The 19,218-nt window shown below is 36.5% G+C and overlaps 1 protein-coding gene across 2 annotated transcripts in view; it reads left to right on the top strand.

Moving 5' to 3' along the window:
• Window positions 1–19,218, top strand: part of LOC131959092 (cGMP-dependent protein kinase 1-like) — a 66,215-nt gene that overhangs the window by 14,684 nt on the left and 32,313 nt on the right. For both annotated transcript variants that reach the window (XM_059324199.1, XM_059324198.1), the window contains exon 2: window positions 5,356–5,522. In XM_059324199.1, the coding sequence (XP_059180182.1) occupies window positions 5,356–5,522 (167 nt within the window). The remainder of the gene's footprint in view (window positions 1–5,355; window positions 5,523–19,218) is intronic.

The raw sequence follows: 19,218 nt of genomic DNA, 5'->3' as shown, positions 1-19,218 counted from the left end.
TTTTTCATTTTTGCATTTGTGTTTCCAGCAATAATATTTCTACTTGAATCGAATTGGTTTAGACTTTTAACAGTTTCATTTAGGCTTGTAGCGATGCCGTTTCTACTGTACCATTATTTCTTTCTGTAACGATGACGTTTCTACATCTGGATGGACAATTTTACTTGTAGCGATGATGTTTCAACTTGAAATAACTTTTTTTCAACTTGTAGCAAAGACGTATTTGTCTATAGTTAAGACGTTTCTACTTCTAGTGATAATATTTCTACTTGAATCGATTTTGTGACAACGGGACCGGACATAGGAAGATATGGGGGGAAAATAAGAACAGAAAAAGGAGAGAGTGATCGAGCAAGAGGCCGCCAGATAGGAGTAAACCTCAGACTGACTTTTAGAGAGCTTTGTGAAATAAAAGTCTACAGACAGACACTGAGCTTGACATCCTCCTGTTGGACTAGTGAGTAATATTAGCTGCCTTTTTGTGTTGTGTGTTGCTGCACTTGCTTGATAAGTTGTTTGCAAAGTTGTTGACTCTCTATTTTTGAAGTAATAGAATCATAAATGCATGTGAACAGCTGTTTATTATTTTTAGTAGGCGTGCTAAATCACAAAATAAAACAATTCTACTTACTTTAACGATTGAATTGTATTTAATGGGCGCGACACTCAGCTGGTAATGTTTGATAACTTTTTAATTGTTTGTCTCAAACCTAATCACCAAACCTAATCACTTTAGAAACAAAAATGCCTGGGACCACTACAGATGAACATTTAATATCCTGGAATTCACATTAAATACAGCATTGATGGATATTCATGTCACTATGATGCACATTGACATGCTCCAGCTCTTTTCTAGGTTTTCAACTTGTTTTTTTTCTGCCTATGATGATGATTTGACACGTTATGACTTCATGTCTACATTAAGCAGCATTTTTAAAAAATATTTTCTGCAGGTTTTCTTCAGCAGTTTGACAGAAACTGATCTGCAGGAAATGAGTGTCTCTCTTTCATCTCTGAGTTTCCTGAAATATATTTGTGTTTTTCACAGTTTTATATCTATTCTTCTTTTCCTTTGTTTTCTTTTTTCTTTTCCCTCCTCTTTAAATGCCCAATGCTTTCTCTCTTCATGGTCTTATTCGTCTCATTGAGTTAACTCCTGTCTGTCTTTTATGTGTGTGCCTGTTGTTTTTCCGTCTACTTTATCTCATTTATTTCCTCTCCAACCTGTAAATTCCCCCGTTGACTTTTTATTCAGGCATTCCCGCGTTTTATTTCTCTTTCTCAGTCCTGTGTGACTCATGCAGTAATAATACTCCGTCACCCCGCTCCATCCGGTCACAGCGTGTCTTCATTCAACTTACTTCCCTCCAGAGCCCAATTTACATGCAGATATTGAAGCCGGCCTGAAGTATTTCTTTCTCTGCAGATTCACCAAAATAAAATACATCTATAATAGATCCTCTTGGCGCTCGTCTCGTCTGCGGGATGAAATAAAACGATCAATCTATTATTGGGGGGGACCTTCAGGCGTCTTTTCTCCATCTTTACAACAGAGTTATCTCTCATGTGCCGCCATTTCTCAGCAGAAACTTCAGATAATTTACCACAAAACTGATATTTCAGCTGTCGATTTGATTTGGTCCAAACTGTCGCAGCAGGTTCAAAGTTTGAAACCAGAGAGTGAGACGGAGCCCCTGCAGGGAGGAGGTTTCCACCAATCAGAAGCCTCAGAGTCCCAGTCTGTCAAGTCTAAAGAAGATGCCCAACAACAATGAAAAGAAACTGAAGCAGTATTGATGGATATTTATAAGAGCCGCAGTCCTAAACAGAAAATTTTAGTTGTTGTCTGGTGACTTTAATCCTCCTCTGAACGCTGCAGTTCTTTTTTATCTGGATCATCCATGACAGAAACTTTTTCTTGGAAGCCTCTTCGGACTTTGCACCAAACTCATCGCTGCTGCCTTGTCCGCTTCCTGTCATTTCCATTAACACAGATCTTCCCCCGGTGGTTTCATTTATTATAGTCAGCTTAAAACAAGTCTCCCCTCGTCTGTTGCAGGACACATTTTGGTCTCTGCAGCTCGTATACATCACACAGAACCTCATGCTTTTCATCGCTGCCCCCAAAGAATTTGACAGCAGGATCACATTTGTGTTTATTCACATCTCTGGCCGCTTTTAAAATCACTATGTGTGAAATAATCCCTCCTGCTGCTCTGTAGCTGCTACCACGTCATGATCTGGAGGAGTTTCATCACCTTCTCCAGGAACTGTGTCTGGATGACTGATGGTACAGCTCTAATATATCAGTATGAACCCAAAATAAAGTGATTTAGCTGTGATTTATGTCAATAAACAGATCAAAAGGATGCTGAAATAACTACAACATTATGCTGATGGGGAAAAAGTCTGAATTCATGCCTTGTCAGGTCTGTCTGCAAGACCACAAGAAAACTTCTTTTTAAAATGATTTCTGTTTTCTGAATGGAGTTTGGTTCATCAGAGCGACACTAGCACTGTGTGGAGATCCGAACTCTGCTGAGTGACCTGTTCTAGTTAATTAAAAGTTAAGATTCAAAGATTCACAGCAGACAGATTGTAGAAAAAGAATATAGCAGACATAATGAGAGCAGGGAGTGAGTGGAGCTGAGCTGGAATAAAAAACTGCAGCTGATGAAGGAAATGTAAAGCAGGTGAGTGAGTGGGCGGGGTATGACTGCAGGGCAGGATGGAGGGGCTCGAGCTGGAATCATGTGAGCTTGTAGGTTTCTCCATCAGCATCAGACATGACAGCTGTTCAAATCCTCTAGGAAATGAGCTTTAATGCTTCCTTTCTTACCTCCTTTATCAAAGGAAAGGAGACGAAGACGACCCCTGTTGGCCTGTCCGACTGGTCACAAAAACAGATGTGAGGTGTCCTGGGGCTCCAGCCCTCAAATCTATTGTCAATAGCCCCAAATCTTATTTTTTACCCTCTAAGAAGAAGTGGTTTTGTGACCTTAATTCACTATTTTTGTTTTGTTTTACAACAGTGAACCTTATGTTTATCTATCAAAACTAAGCTTCATAAAAATGCACTTTTATGTTGGATTTTACTACAGAAACCAGAGTCAGAAAACGTATTTTAGATATGTGATAATTGACACATATACAACATGCATACATTACCAAATGCAATCAAACAACAACATACAGCTCATAAATCCTAAATACGTGTTAAAAAAAAAACAACCTAGAACAAACCCCAGAAGATTGAGGCTATTTCATTTTTTAAATTTATTTAGTGAAACATGTTTTTGTGGTCAAAAGGTAGATTTTTATTGTAGTATACAGTGCAGTAATGATGAACACCAAGAAAACCAGTAGAAAAAGTTTTTCTTATTACTAATTTAATTTTAACTATTCCATCTGAATAATTGCAGCCTGTCTGGACCTTGATCATATTTCTTACTGTTTTCTGGTCCTGTGCAGCGTTTTTTTTTTTTTTTTTTTTTTCATGTGAACTCACTCAACAAGATTCTGTCAAAAAGTTCAGAATCTTTTTTAAAATCTATATTATCCAGTGAATCTTTTCTTTGGGGAGAGGAAACAGCGTGCAGATGAAGTGGATCTGTGGATTTTAATCTCTAATTATCAAATGCGAACGGTCTGAACTGTTAAAAATCTTTTCCTGTGATCTGGCCGACAGCTGACAGGAGTAATTTCTGGACTTTTCCTCTCCCTCTCTTCATCTCCCCTCATCTCTCTTTTCAGTCAGAGTGTTTTTTATTGAGCACAGAGGAAGGAAACTCTTCTCTCTCTCATCTCAGCTGCTTTTCATTCGCCCCGTCTGACGGAGGAAGAAGCTCCTCAGAACCTCCTGTAGATCTCTGAGTGTTCATGTGTGGCACCAGCTGCTCACAAAATATGTAATTATGAGACGCTAATTGAGAATCTACATTAATTTACTTTGGAAAAGACAATAATTAAAGTCAATTATAGATTTTGTTGTGATTGTTTATCAGGATAAACAGTGACAGAGTGAACATTCAAACTTTTCAAAGTTTTACAAGAAGCTGTGACGTCTTTTTGTCAATGAAATATTTAAAACTGCGTTAATGAGTGAAAATATAAAGAAATAGTTCAGTATTTAATAAATCTTTTTGTACTGTGACCAGATGAAGCTCAAAATAAAAAATTGAATTAATAAATAAGGATACATTAGATAAAATATATTGTAGTGCACTTTCACAACCTGCTGAAAACTGCTAAAGAAATATTACATGTATTAAAATAAATTAAAATACAAATCAACACAATGCATCAAATTCACAATTCAGTGTATATATTTACAGAAAATTGCATCAGATATCTTTTCTACGTGCTGTATTCACTTATATGTTGGTCAAAAAGGATTCACAAATCATTGCATTCTGTTTTTTATTGTATTTAACGTCCCAACTTGTACTTGTGCAAACCATCACACACCGAGAACAGAAAAAAACTGCAGTAAAAACTGCAGTAAACGCAGCGTTCTGGACGGTCAGAGTGGTCCCGTTTGGATCCAGTCCTGATATTTATCTAGCAGAGTGTGTGTGTGTGTGTGTGTGTGTGTGGGCCGTCTCTCTGACATTACTCTAATGAAGACAGACGATGAAGCGAGCCGAAGGAAACATGAGTGAATGTTAAAGTTATGAATCAAACTGTAGAGAAGAAGAAATCATTTAATGTGTCTGACGGCAGGTGGAGTCTGTTTACTGCTCGTTCATTAATAACACACACGCACACACACACATACACACACTGTCTCCCTGAGGGGTAAACACTGGATTGTCTCTGTGTATGTGAGTAAATCAGATAAAGTCACAACATAATTCGATCATGAAGCACTTTTCAAAACATAAAGTTCTTCATGAGGCGTTCAGAGCAGAAACAGAAAGGTCTTGAACATTTTTCAAGTTCACTTCTCATTACAATGAACCAGTCCATCTTCTTTAGGTTTCTTTAGTTTATTTGTTTTCTTTTGTTCTTTTTCTTAACGCTTCAACTGCATTCAGACTTGTCCTTTCAAACCTGGCGGCACAGACGCTGAGTGACCCTGTTAACTGCTGACTGTCAGCTGAAAACATCTGTTGTTGGCAGCTCGAAATAACCGACATTATTATTTGGTGTACACATGTACAAAAGAAGCAATTCAAGTGAATTGAATGCTACTTGTTCTGTTTGAGTTTTCAGCATGAGCATCCACAACTGGAAGGTTTTCAGGAGTTTTTGTCTCAGAGTTTTGTCTTTGATTTAGACTTTTCCTGATTGTTTTTTTCAGACTTGTCTCAGTTTTAAAGTAAAAAACAATATGACTGATCTCTCTCTCAGGTCGAAGGAGATGATCAAGGACGCTATCCTGGACAACGACTTCATGAAGAACCTGGAGCTGTCTCAGATCCAGGAGATCGTGGACTGCATGTACCCGGTGGACTACGGGAAAGACGCCTGCATCATCAAGGAGGGTGACGTGGGCTCGCTGGTCTACGTGATGGAAGGTGAGGAGGGCGTTGATGTTACCTGTCACATGATCTGTTTTTAGTTTTAAGGAGCTGTTCTCGCGATGAAGTTTTGCCTGAACTGGTCTCGAGTCCTCAGGGGTTTTTAATGTTTCTGCAAATCTGGAGGGTTTTGACTTGATAAAGACTAGTTTTAGACCTGAATTAGTCTCAGTCATTGGTGTTTCTTTGATTTGGATTTCACTGATTGTTTTTGTTGCTCTTCAGAGGTTCTTCATCTCGACAGTTTTGGGCTTGTGTCAGTGGTGAGAAATTTAGTTTCAAATTCTTATTCGTCTTTTGTGACTCTTCTGCTTTGTTTCTGCAGCAGTTTCCTTCAATCCAACACAGTTTTCTACTCGTTATGAAAGACAATCTGAACTTGTTTGACTCAGACTTGTGCTGGTCTTCAGGGATTTTCTCTGGACCTTTCTTGTTTTTTGGAGGTTTTTCAAGTCTGAATTGTTCTGTTTTTCAGGGTTTTTGACGTGGACTCGTCTCAAACTTGATGGTTTAATTCGATAAAGACTTTTTGCTCTAGACTTGAGTTTAGTTTTTTACCTATACTTGTCTCCGATTTTACAGGTTTCTAATTCTGGCTTATCTTGATAGTATATTATTTGCCTCAGATTTGTTTGTGTCTTCATGGGGTTCTCCCTGGACATGTCTTGGTTGTTAAGAGTTTTCTGATTGTTGGTGGTCGCCAAATGTTTTCGGTCTCACTTGGAGGCACCAGACTTAACCCTCTATCTGATCATGCCGGCTTGACTAAATGACTAAATTGCCATGTAGCCATGTAGCGTAAGAGGCGGAGCCAGGCAGAGCCGCTCAGCTAGCGTAGGAAGGGTATTTTTTTTCGCTGTTCAAAGCGGGATGTTTTTGGCAGGTGACGAGCCGTGGCGGCTGTCGCGATCGTAATTTAAGTAAGTGCACCACGGAGTATTAGATTTGGAACAACACTCACCTGCTGAAATCTGCGTACTTAGTAAGTGCGGATAGTGTACTGCGTTTAGGTGTACTCATGGAAGTATGGGTATGGGAACACAGCCCTGGTTTGTTTTACACTCAACTTTTAATACTGTATACTCCGTTTCCTCACTTCCTCCTTTGCTTTCACAGCCATCTCTAATCACATCACTTCTGCCTTCTTGTTCTTCATAATTAGTATGAGTGCTAGAGGGTGCCACCAACAAACATAGCCCATTGAGTGAGCTGACAACAACCTGCTGACCTACCAGCAGGTCGATCAGGTTCCTACTCTGAAAATGACCTAAAGTGAACTTTAAGTGAATTAGTTACCTGTCACGTAAGCATCTTTAAGTTAACCTGTGTACCTTTAGTCTTTTCTGTGCTTGTTGTCTTAACCGAAGTTGAACTAGGAAACTTGTCGTCTCATCCTAAATGAATGTAGAAGTGACCGGGTCAGGGTGACCTGGCTTGAAAAGACCAGACTGAATAAAATATTCTGTCGATGAGTTGTAAAAGAATTTTGCACCTGATGAAACATTCGACTGTATAAAATATTGAGAATGAACACATTTCACCTTCTGCAGACTCTCTTCATTTTCTTGTTTCACTAAAGAGTAGGTTTAATAGTATATAGTTCCAAATATGTCGAGTTTTAAATTCTACAAATGAAAATGTGTGTGAGGGGCTCAAGAGGTTTCTGCATGATTCTGACAGTCAGAAGTCCCGAGAGCTTTTTACCTCCAATCAGAGTCATTTTGCTTCCTCAGACTCGTGTTTGTCTCGAGGGTTTTCTGTCCTGGTCCTGTCTCACTGAGTTGGACTGATTGACTTGATCATGTCCTGATTGTGAAGGTTTTCAGCTCTGATGGTTTCATTTTTGTCTTTTTTTCTACTTGGATGTAATTTGGCTTTTAGAGGTTTTGACTCGTCTTGATCTTAAAGTTTTCTTCTTTCTCATACACTTTTTGACTCTGAGCTCTTTTTCTGTCTCCATCCTGAGGACTGCTTGAGGCAGACTTGTCCTCTGGGGTTTAAAACTTGGATGTTTCCTGATTCTGGAGGGTTTTCTAAGATGAGGACTTAAAGGTTTGACATGGATTTGAAGATTTTTTGACCCGTGACAAGCGTTTTCTGACTCTGACGCTCTGACTATCTTTTTGTCTGAAGTGGTTTTCAGACACAGATTTATTTTCTGTTTTACATTTCCCCTTCAGACAAAATGAAGGTAAAAATAACCAGAATAATCCTGGTTAAGGTCAAACACAGTAAAAAAAAGTGCCTTTATATTATCATAAAAAATTAACAAACAAAGAAAAAACAAGCAAGCATGAGAACAGAAGAGATGAAGGAAACATGGATTTTACATTTGATTGTTCTGGTTTCACTTTAATTTCTGTTTTTTTTCATTGATTTATTTCCTTTAAACAATATTAATAAATGAATACCGATGAAACCAGTGATGATTTACTGCAGGACTGAAGATGTTTGTGAAGAAAGACTTTTTTTAGAAACACAAACCTGTATATGAACTCTGGTGATGAATACATGATTCCAGTCAACCTGGAAAGTGAAGCGTCACCTTTTTTTTTTAATCGAGCAGCGTTCTGTGTTTTAATGTGTGCAGTGGCGCCATGACATTTCACGCTCAGACTCAAATGTGTGAGAAGTTGCAGCAGAAGTTTCCTGCAGCTCTTGTCGACCTTTTGGATGGAGCGTTCCCGGCTGCTGCTGCTGCTGCTTTTCTTCCAGGAATGTGTCAGAATGCCGACTATTTTAGATTTTAGTTTCATTTTGCTGCTGTCGTCTGAACTTTGTGTCTCCTAAATACGAAGAGCTGTTTCTGTGGACAACAAGCACTCTAATAAATGTTCAAATCCACGAAGCTCTCTTTACCCATCTCTATGGTTTGTTCATATGAAGCAGCACAAAGAAAGTTGTTGGTGCTTGGTGGCAACCACGGACGTAATTTTTTTTGGGGGGGACACAGGGAACATGTCCCCTGCACTTTTTCAAAAGGCCGTTTTTGTCCCCTGCAGTTTTTACCGTCCAAAAGAGAAGTGTCAGGCACTAGGACCAAGCTGAAACCTCGGATTACAAATGTGATTTTATACATCCATACTCATGATAATTGTGAAACTTAAGTTTTTTCCTCTATAACCGTATCATCAAAATTTATGATTGTTACACCGCAAATTGTCACACTTTAATGTCAGCATCAATATATTTTTGTCAGGTGATGGATAGTAGAGATGAGAAGGAGATGGAGGAGGAGAGGCTGGAGGCTACATGCTTTACAAAAGGTCAAACCAAAAACGGAACAGTAAACTTAAAAGTAACAATAGAAAACTAGAAGAACTACTAGAAAACACTAGCCTGGATATACCCATACTGCCTTGCGCACTCGAATTTCATTTCGAACCTCCATCCAGTCTGGCAACCAGAGAGGATTCTTAGCCCTGTTTTAGGGATCCAATCACAGAGCGGGGAGGGACGGCAAGACGATGACGCGTACTACTCGGCACTTGGAAGCTTGTAGTTTTCTTACGGATCCAACATGGCTGCTGCAGACGCGAAACTCTCTTTAGCTGTAGATGGTGTTTTAAATAGTTTAGAGCGAAAGTTGAAAGGCGAAGGGTCTCTCGCCGGCTCCGCTGTCCCCCGGCCCGTAGCCAGATCACCGGCGTTGCGGTAGCGGGGCTAATAGCGGTAGCGTTACGCTACCGTTACGCCGTTACGGTAGCGGGGCTATTAGCTATCAGCTATTAGCCGGGGGACAGCGGAGCCGCCGAGAGACCCGCAGCAGCTTGTTTATTGCCCATAAAATCAGTGGATGTGTGTGGCTGAATGACATGAGGGGGATAAGGCGTAAAAATAAATAATCTTGCAGAAAGCAAGAACTGGAGAAGCAAAGCAGCAAGCAACACTCTCTCACAGACGGACACAAAACAAACATCCATTTCTGTTGCTCTACTACGTCATCTGGTATAACTGATCTGATTGGCTAAGAGCTACCTACAGACGCTTTTGACAGACATTCTAAGCGCCCGATAAACGGCTCTGGAGGATCGTAAACCACACCTCCTCTATGGAGAAATGAACGGCTGGTTTCCAGACTAATCTCATTTGTGATTAGTCTGGCGTTAGCCAGGCTAAGAAAACACAGTGAACTGAAAGAGTTTTATTAAAGATACTTCTGTCCCCCCACCTCTGAAATCAAAATTTCGTTCGTGGTGGCAACCCATTCTCTTTAACCTGCGTACGAATAACACGACTTTAGACCTTCAAATTACTTGCAATGCATATGCCAAAAATCAAATTTTGCGTGCATATGAAACGCCGGTCCTTCCCCATGTTTACGTTTGGAGTTAGTGACAGTGAGACGGAATATAAAGCGCAAAACTTTGGGTGGGGGGGGGTGAGAGTAGCGTTCCTGTGAAAACAAAAGTAATCCATGTGATTCAGACATCACTTAACTTCTGTCCATCACTTTTTTCTGTAACTATTTCATTTCCAGTCGTCACGTCACTTCCTCATAAATACTTCCTTTCCGGCATTTACGTGCATTTATTTACTTTTTAAACTGTCTTTTGTAGTGCTTAACCAGGATGTGTTTTGCCCTCACCTTAGAGAAGTGGTTTTGTCGCTTAATTTAAAACAAAACTGCAGCTTTGTTCTTTTTCAACAGCGAACATTACGTTTCTGTATAATAATGTGCTGATCTCCTGCAACTGGTAGGGTCACTAACTTAAGAAACGCTGTTGTACGTATCATATGCATGCAAAATAGAATTGTGCCGTATGCAGTGCACATCATTTGTAAATGTAAAGTCTTGTTATTTGTGCGCAGATTGGTGAGGCCGGGTTGTTGGTGGACATTTTTTTGTGGCCCAATTAATTACAAAGTCAATGTAAAGAAGCTAATAAATACAAAGTTGTGCTATTCCTATGATTTGCAAGTTGGGATACATTTCTGTTATGCCGTGCAGATAGAGCCTGACTGATTTGGGTTTCTTTTTAGACTGATTTTACAGAAAAAAAAATCACAGACAACAGATATGGCGGCTGAACTTTTAAACTGGAATGTAAAAAGACCTTTTTATGTGGATTGTGCAGCGATATGAGTCTGCAGAGGTCCTCAGAAGGTTGCTTTATTCAACAAACGGCTTCAATTAAAGAATAGTTAACATTATTAAGGAAGATTACTGTGAAAACTAACCTCATGCCTCTTTGGGGGCTGAAACATAAAACATTTAACTCCTTGACGTTATCTTTACAGTATCACCTCACTGAGTTAGTTTTACGATCGACAGGATCAAGTCTCTTTTCGTCCTTTTAAAAAAGCGTCCATTATCAAAACAGGCTTTTGCATATTACTGTGTATATATCTTTTATTTTGCCCATGTATGGATGCCGTGATTAATCGATTAATTGATCATTAACGTTATTGATTAACGAGTTGGCAGGTTTCTTTCAAACGCCCACCCCTACTTAAAATTACCTGTATTACCTGTATGTTCAGTATCTGTTACTTGCTGACAATTTAGATAAAAAAATAATATTAAAAATAAATAGTTAACACCATTTCTAAATCACTCAGAGTGCCACTTTTTCTGCAATATATATTGTTAGTAGGTTTTCATATTTGCACATATGATATACATGAAATAAATTCTGATTTGATGTGTTAATATCGGTCGATAGCATCGATCAACTGATTTCACAAACACAAAGAAATAACAGAATGTAAATTATTTTAATTCAATATTCTCAAATCAGTAGATTTGTTTAAAAGAGACATAAAAACAAATATTTATTTTGTTTAAAGCAGGTTCACAGTGTGTTTTTTTAATGATGAATTCTCTGATTTCCGGAATAAAATTCAAATTTTCACTGTGATTTTTAAGAGTTCAGATGAGTTTGAAATGCTTTTATAATTATTTAAACAATATTTGAATAACTAACAAGCAACTAAGTGACTGGCAGGATCAGCATTCAACAAACAAAAACAAACAAACAGTGTGTGAAATCATCTTTTCTTCTTACTCTATAAATAAACACTGTAGGCCCACACAAACACAGTATTTATTATTGTTGACGATTGTCTTTATTAGAAGATAAATAAACTTTGACTCTATGGATCAATAATCCCATGGTAGAGACACTGAGTGTTTCCAGGAGGAGGCGGGGATCGAACCGCTGACTCTGTATTTACTGTGAGCTCTGTAGTCGTATTTATAGCTGTGTTTGAGGTTAGTGTCTTACATAAGAAGCCTGTTTAGTAACGTGATCCTCCCACTTCACACACAGGTTGTTTCTCTCTGAGGACACTTTGTGTTTTATATCGAGGAAATTATTTCAGACTGTCGACAGAAAAACTCCTTCATGGGTTAAAAGAGCTTCCTAAAAAATGTCATTAATAAGAAAATTTAAAATAAGTCTCTTGTTTGTATGGAAACATATGAGTACCATAAAAAATAAAATTATCTGAAATGATAAGAAAATAAATGTGGAAATATAATGCAAATAAAATAAAAATAAAAATATGGAAATATAAATGTGGAAATATAAATATATATATCTGTAAAAGAATAGATGAATAAATACAAAATTGTGTAAATAAATAAGTAAATAAAAAATGTTTAAACATAAAAGTATATAAATAAAAACATACATAACTAAATATTAATGTGAAAATATAAAAACTAAATATCTAAGTATTCTGAGTAAAAATGAGTAAAAAAATGTAGGAATATAAATGAAATAATAACTAAATAAAAAACATGAAAAATTAATAAAATAATAATAAGCAATGTGGAAAAATCGATAAAATAATAAATAGGTACATAAAAATGTTTGTATTAGGAGAAATAAATAAAAATAATGAATGTGGTAATAAATAAAAAAATAACAGGGAAATGCAACAGCAGTAGGGAAAAATAAAAAGGGATAAAAATGAATAAATGACAATATATTCATTCATTCATTATTCATTCATTCATTCATTCATTCATTCATTCATTCATTCATTATCCTTAAGCCAATCCCAGCTGCATGACAATATATAAATGTATAAAATAATACAGAAGACAATATAATGGGTATATGCACAAAATATGTTTAAAAAATATTTACAGAAATATATTAACAAATAAATGACAATATTTTTTTTATTTACTTTTTATTTATTATTTTTTATATTACCACAATTGTTTATTTACTTTTTTTTTGTTATTGCCACTCATTTCTACTCTTTATTTTCCACCTTTATTTTCTTATTCTTTCACAGAATAATTATTTTTGTTTTGGCCCTCCTGTGACTCCATACATTCACAGTCAACATGACCTTTCCGGACCTTAAAACCCTCCGGCAGTCAGATTGTTGTTGTGTTGTTTTTTTTTTGGGACACTTTAATTTTTTTGTCTCTGTGTTTGTGGACTCTACAACAATCCTCCAGATGGCTGATCCTCCGTGCCGGTGGGTGGCAGCGAGCGGTGTGAACCAACTGATGACATTTATGTCTAAAAGTAAAAGCTGCTGGGCGGATCACACTCACACACTGAAGTTAAGAGCGAATCCTCTCCATCTGAAATATGTATATTTTTTTCTAATTCCGTACACAAGGGATGGAAGTTAATGAAGAAATCAATGTTGAAGCGTTTCGTTTTTGAATGGAGTCTGGTGTGGGCAGACAGAAATCCAACAGATTGTTTGCAACACTAAGTGTGTATGTGTGTGTGTGTGTGTGTGTGCGTGTGCGTGTGCGTGTGTGACCTAATGATGTCATGTCATCAGACTACTACAGTCTAACACGCAGTCTGTGAAGTTTCACAGTCATTTACTGGCAGACAGGCTCATGGTAAATGTAGGATCTAGTGTGTTTGGACTGAAAATACATTTTGGTAACACTTTACAATAACCATCATTTATAAATGGTAAACAGATAGTTTATTAATGTTTAATCATAATTTATAAACCGTTTATAGGCCATTTAGAATGTAAATAGATAATTTATTACTATTTAACTAACTAAATGGCTAATAGATGATATATTAATGGAAGTTAATAATGAATTCACCATTAACAAAACAATTAAATTATAATTAATAGTTTATTAATAGTTTTAATTCCACTCATTATAACATTTTAACACCATATTAAGTTTGTTAATGATTTTGAAATTTTTATACATTTAAAGGTTTTTTTTATACATTTAAAGATTAAATATGTATAGCACTTTGTAAATGGTTAATAATTGGTTTATAAACCATCTATAAACATCACTTAGATGGTTATTGTAAAGTGTTACCTAAATTTTAATTGTAGTAAAAGTAGCAACACCACAGAGCAGAAACTCTGTTACAAGTAAAAGTCACGCATTCAAAAACTCTTACTTAAGAATAAAAAATAAATAAATATTGATGCATTAATGTGTTCATCACTTTAATATTGCAGCTGTTGAGATTGGTGGATCTCATTATCTAAAAGTAGAAAAGAAGAAAAGTTTTCTTTCGGTCCTGCAGACAGACCTGACAAAGCATGAAATCAGACTTTTTCCACATCAGCATCATGTTGTCATTATTTCAAGCATCCTTTTGATCTGTTTATTGACTTTAAATCACAGCTAAATCACTTTATTTTGGCTTTATACTGATACTGGTATAAGTGCCAGCAGTCATCCATAAACCGTTCCTGTTGGAGGTGATGAAACTCTTGTGGATCATATTATTAATTCAGACAGGGAGACGATAGATGTAGTGCAGTAAAAAGTATTTACTTTATTTACCTCTGAGATGTCGCGGATTGTTAGAAATAAGTCTGGTGTGAGCATTGTTCTCTCAAATCTAATTTCATTTCTGGCATACAAGAGTAAAGCAACAGAAAATTGAAATAATCAAGTATAGGTACCTGAATAAATGTACTTACTTTCAACCACAAAAGATGCTTTTGAGATATAAGCAGTGTGATTTTTAGCCTTATATTTGTCCTCAAGGATGATTTGATTTAATTCTTGTTAACATATATGTAAATAAATGTTGGAAGCTAGAATCAGAGTCCTGAATTCAAGGTTTCCTCCTCACCAAACAGCCGGCAGTGACGAGACGAGAGCTAAAAAATAAAAAAGATGGCGGCTAAATATAACGACTTCTGTCACAGGAAGAGGAAGTAATCCCTAAAAACAGACCACAGTGAAGATTTGATAGTGTGTGTGTGTGTGTGTGTGTGTGTGTGTGTGTGTGTGTGTGTTTGAAGGCAAGAAACAGATGCAGCAGTTTTGTCTCATTATGTAAGAGCCAGGACACACACACACACACACACACACACACACACACATACACATACGGCTCTCTAGTGGATGCGGTTGGCATGGAAACATGTTGGATGACCATATTTGGGATTTAAAATGCTTTTCACAGTTTGGAAATTTGGAATCAGCTTTTATTTCTCTTTTTTTAAAGAAAGGAATAAAAAGAAATGGATGAGAGAGGACAGAGGAATAAGGAAGGAAGGAAGGAAGGACGGAGGAAAGGAACATTAGAGGTGAGAAGGAACGAAGGAAGGAAGGAAGGAAGGAAGGAAAAGAAAGAATGAAAGATTGAAGCGAGGGAGGAGATAAGACCAAAGAAAGAAAGAAAGAAAGAAAGGGAAGTGATGAAGGAGAAATGAAAATAAGACCAGGGATGGAGAATAGGAAGCATTGAGAAAAGGAAGAAAGGAACAAGGAAACAAGGAAAGAATTATCGAAGGAATTAAGAAGGAAGAAGGAAAGGAAAGGAAGGTACAAGGGAATGAAGGAATGAAAAAACAACAAAGGACAGAATGAAAGAAGGAATGAACCAAGGACTGAAGGAAAGAAGGAAAAAAGAATGAAGGACTGAAGGAAGGAAGGAACGAATGAAAGACTGAAGGAAGGAAGGAACGAAGGAAGGAACGAAAGAATTAAGGACTGAAGGAAGGAAAAACGTGTTACCAAAATATAATTTGGAAAAAACACATATCAGAAACTATGTTTAAAAAGTTAAAATAACTACTTTTTGAATGGAGTCTGGTGTGAGCAGAGTCCTCTGTGTTTATTTACATATTAAGCTCTTGAACCTCTCCAATTTGAGAGCAAATTTAATATTCTTTCATTTCCGAAAATACTTCTGCACACACACACACACACACACACACACACACACACACACAAACACACACACACACACACACATACAGCTGATTGTATCTGTGTGTGTGTATCCGCCCACCCATGATCATCTGCATTCATACATTATGCAGCACAGGGACTGTTTCCTGTTCATCTGCAGCTTCAATCCACTGAACAATATGCTGGAAATATTTAATGTTCATGTTTTTATAGTTTGTGTCTCTGCCGATGAATCTGATTCAATACTTTCTGTCAACAATTGTGTAGTCGTTTGGTGTCTTTTTGGAGTCGTTTTGAATCTTTTTTGGGTCATTTGGCATCTTTTTAAAGATGTTTACATTTTTTTTGTAGTTGTTTGTATCTTGTTGTAGTTGTTTAGCATCTTTTTTGAAGATGTTTGCATCTTTTTGTAGTCATTTTGTGGCTGAACAAATTCAAATAAACTGTCATAAGTGAAAATACAGTGTGAAAGGGTCAAAGTTATGAGACCATATCGGTAAACGTTTTTATATCTATATAACGTTATATATAACTTTAATGACACGTTGCCGTGGATACGCATTGCTCTGCTTCTCTCCTGATGAAGGCTCGCCTGTCAATCAAAGGTAGCCACGCCCCAAATCATACGATTCTTTATCTTCTATTTTCTTCTAAATGGGGCCATTATTTGAAATATTAACGTTAAATTGTCTTGAAGAAGATTTTTGTTTTACTAGTGATTTAAACTATAGTGTTGTCCTAAAAATATTTCTGAGGTAATAAATCAAGTGAGAAGTTTTCTCATTTTGCACTGAAATGAATGGACAGAAATGTTTTTGCAGCCACACTTGGCGCCCCCTGCTGAAATTTTTGGTAGAATGCAGCTTGAGACTCGTCCTGGTTTGCCTCCCTGCTCAGACCCGGAGGTTGCCGCCTGAGTTAACGGAGGCGCTCAGTAAAAAGCTTTTGTTCTGATCTTTTAATCCTGAGACAGCAGCAATCAGTGTTTGTGTGACACTGAGCAGAAGTGACTCCATAATGAATTCATTACAGTTTTCTCTTTTCGCTGCGTTTGTTCGGTGTCAGACAGCTGAAAGCTCTCCAGCTGCTTTAATGACTTTTTAAACCGCAACTCAAACGTCAAACACTCGAGTGGATACAAATTAATATTCTAAAGTGCTTCTGTGTGTCAGTTCGGAGTAACAAAGACAGAAATAAGTGGAACTGGTGGAGGTCTGAACTGATCACATGAGTTCAAACTTACGAGTCTTTTCTTTGTGTTATAAAGCGTCAGCACCACTCTCCTCTGGCTCCTCCAGCTCTCTGAAGGGAAGCTGCATGTTTGTCGGAGTGTCTGTTGGGCGTCGCTCCAAACTCTCCAAGCTGTTTCTGTGACTCTGATGTCATCTGGAAGTCCTGCTCTGGTTTTTATTAACTCAGAATCAGAAATCTGAGAAATCTGACATGTTGCTTTCAGCCGTGTTCACAGCGTGGTTAGCTCCGTCACTTTGGCTCGGACTGAAATCAGCTGTTCTATTGGTACGGGTAATCTGGTCAATGTTTGTTTTTATTAGTCACATGCAAGTTGATCATACAGGCTTCTTCATGACGCCGCACTGTAAAAACTGTAAAATCGTGGAGCTTTGATGTCGACTTCCTTTTAAACTCCATGTCAGTTTTTGATTGATTGATGATGATAGGCCAAGTAAAACTTGAGATAAGGTCAAATATATTTAGTATGAAAATATAGAACTTCAAATTATTACAAATATTTACCATAAAATAAAAGATGAAATTCAGTAAAACTTTAAATTTCATGCAAACATTAAAAAAAAAAAGGAAATAGTAAAAAAACCAGTAGAGAGTATATTTTTAAATACAGATATTTATTGGATATTTTCTGTATTTTTAAATTTTACTGGTTGTTCACTGGTATTTGATGTTTTGGCAACTTTTGCAGCCAGATTTCTTACAGTTTTCTCAATTTTTATTTATTTATTTATTTTTTTTTACCATTTTTTTTTACAGTGTAGATGTTAAACTAATTTTACTTGTCATATTCTTGTAACCAACATTTCAAAGTCTTTGTTGAGCATGATTGTCCAGATTTTATGTTATTTTTGTGTTCCAAATCAGTAAGTCAAAGTGAAAAATAATTATCAGGGCATGGCAAACATTTTTTGAGTGGTATTATATTGAGGCAGAATGAAAAGGAGTCAAAAACGGACACAATAGACCAAAACCACAAAGGGTTAAAATAGTCAGAAACAGTCCTGCAGTTCTAATAAATGACAAACTGATGTTGGTTTATAAGTTCAGAGACAACAACAGACTCTGTCATACCTGCAGCAGTTCGGCTGTTATTTGATTAGTTGTAAAAGGAACTCTCTCTCTCTCTGTCTCTCTCTCTCTCTCTCTCTCTCTCTCTCTCTCTCTCTTTTTATTTCTCTGTGGTAGACGGTTGCCCACGCTGTTCTCCCCTCTGTTCTGTCGCTCTCTGTCCACCTCCTCTGTTAAATCAGAAATGTGTTTCTTCAGTCTGACCTGTGATTCCTCCTCTGAGGTGCCACAGTTTGTACTAATGTGTGAATGACGCTGGGAACTGAACCCACAACCCTCAGCGTGCTGCCACCACACCACTTGGTTATATATATATATATGTACACCACAAATGATATATATATATATATATATATACACACACATATATATGTATATATATATATATATATATATATATATATATACACACACATATATATGTATATATATACACACATATATATGTATATATATATACACACATATATGTATATATATATATACATATGTGTATATATATATGTGTATATATATGTGTATATATATGTATATATATGTGTATATATGTATATATATGTGTATATATGTATATATATGTATATGTATGTATATATGTATATATGTATATGTATATATGTGTATATGTATGTATATATATGTATATGTATGTATATATGTATATGTATATATATGTGTATATGTATGTATATATATGTATATGTATATATGTGTGTGTATGTATATGTATGTATATATATGTATATGTATATATATGTGTGTGTGTGTGTGTGTGTGTATATATATATATATATATATAAATATATATAAATGGATGAATAAATTGATGGAGTAATTACCGTATTAGTGTACTGCTGGACTTCAGCACCATGGACAGAGACACTACATACTGTATATTATCTTCAGTCATCTGCAAATGCAAATCCTGTCTTTTTATTTTGAAAAGCAAGAAAACAAGGAAATCAAAATCTCTTTACTTTATTACTAAAATCCACATTGTATATTTTATAACATCAGTTAATATGTATGTATTTACATTTTCTCTTCTTTATCTTCATATGTTCTTCTATAGGAAGCATATCTTTCATATTTGTTTGTCTTGTGAGTCACTCTGACATTTCCAGCTTCCTGTCGTTTCTAAGAATCCATCCTCATCAATATTAGTTTGAAATGTCAGAGCGTGTTCCAATTCTCACACAAACAATTAATGGAAGACACAAACTTGATAAACTGTAAACAACATGTCAAAGAATCAGCCGACAT

This window comes from Centropristis striata, chromosome 21 (assembly GCF_030273125.1).
Source record: "Centropristis striata isolate RG_2023a ecotype Rhode Island chromosome 21, C.striata_1.0, whole genome shotgun sequence".
Taxonomy (NCBI): Eukaryota; Metazoa; Chordata; class Actinopteri; order Perciformes; family Serranidae; genus Centropristis; species Centropristis striata.
This window is presented reverse-complemented; position numbering and strand designations above follow the sequence as displayed.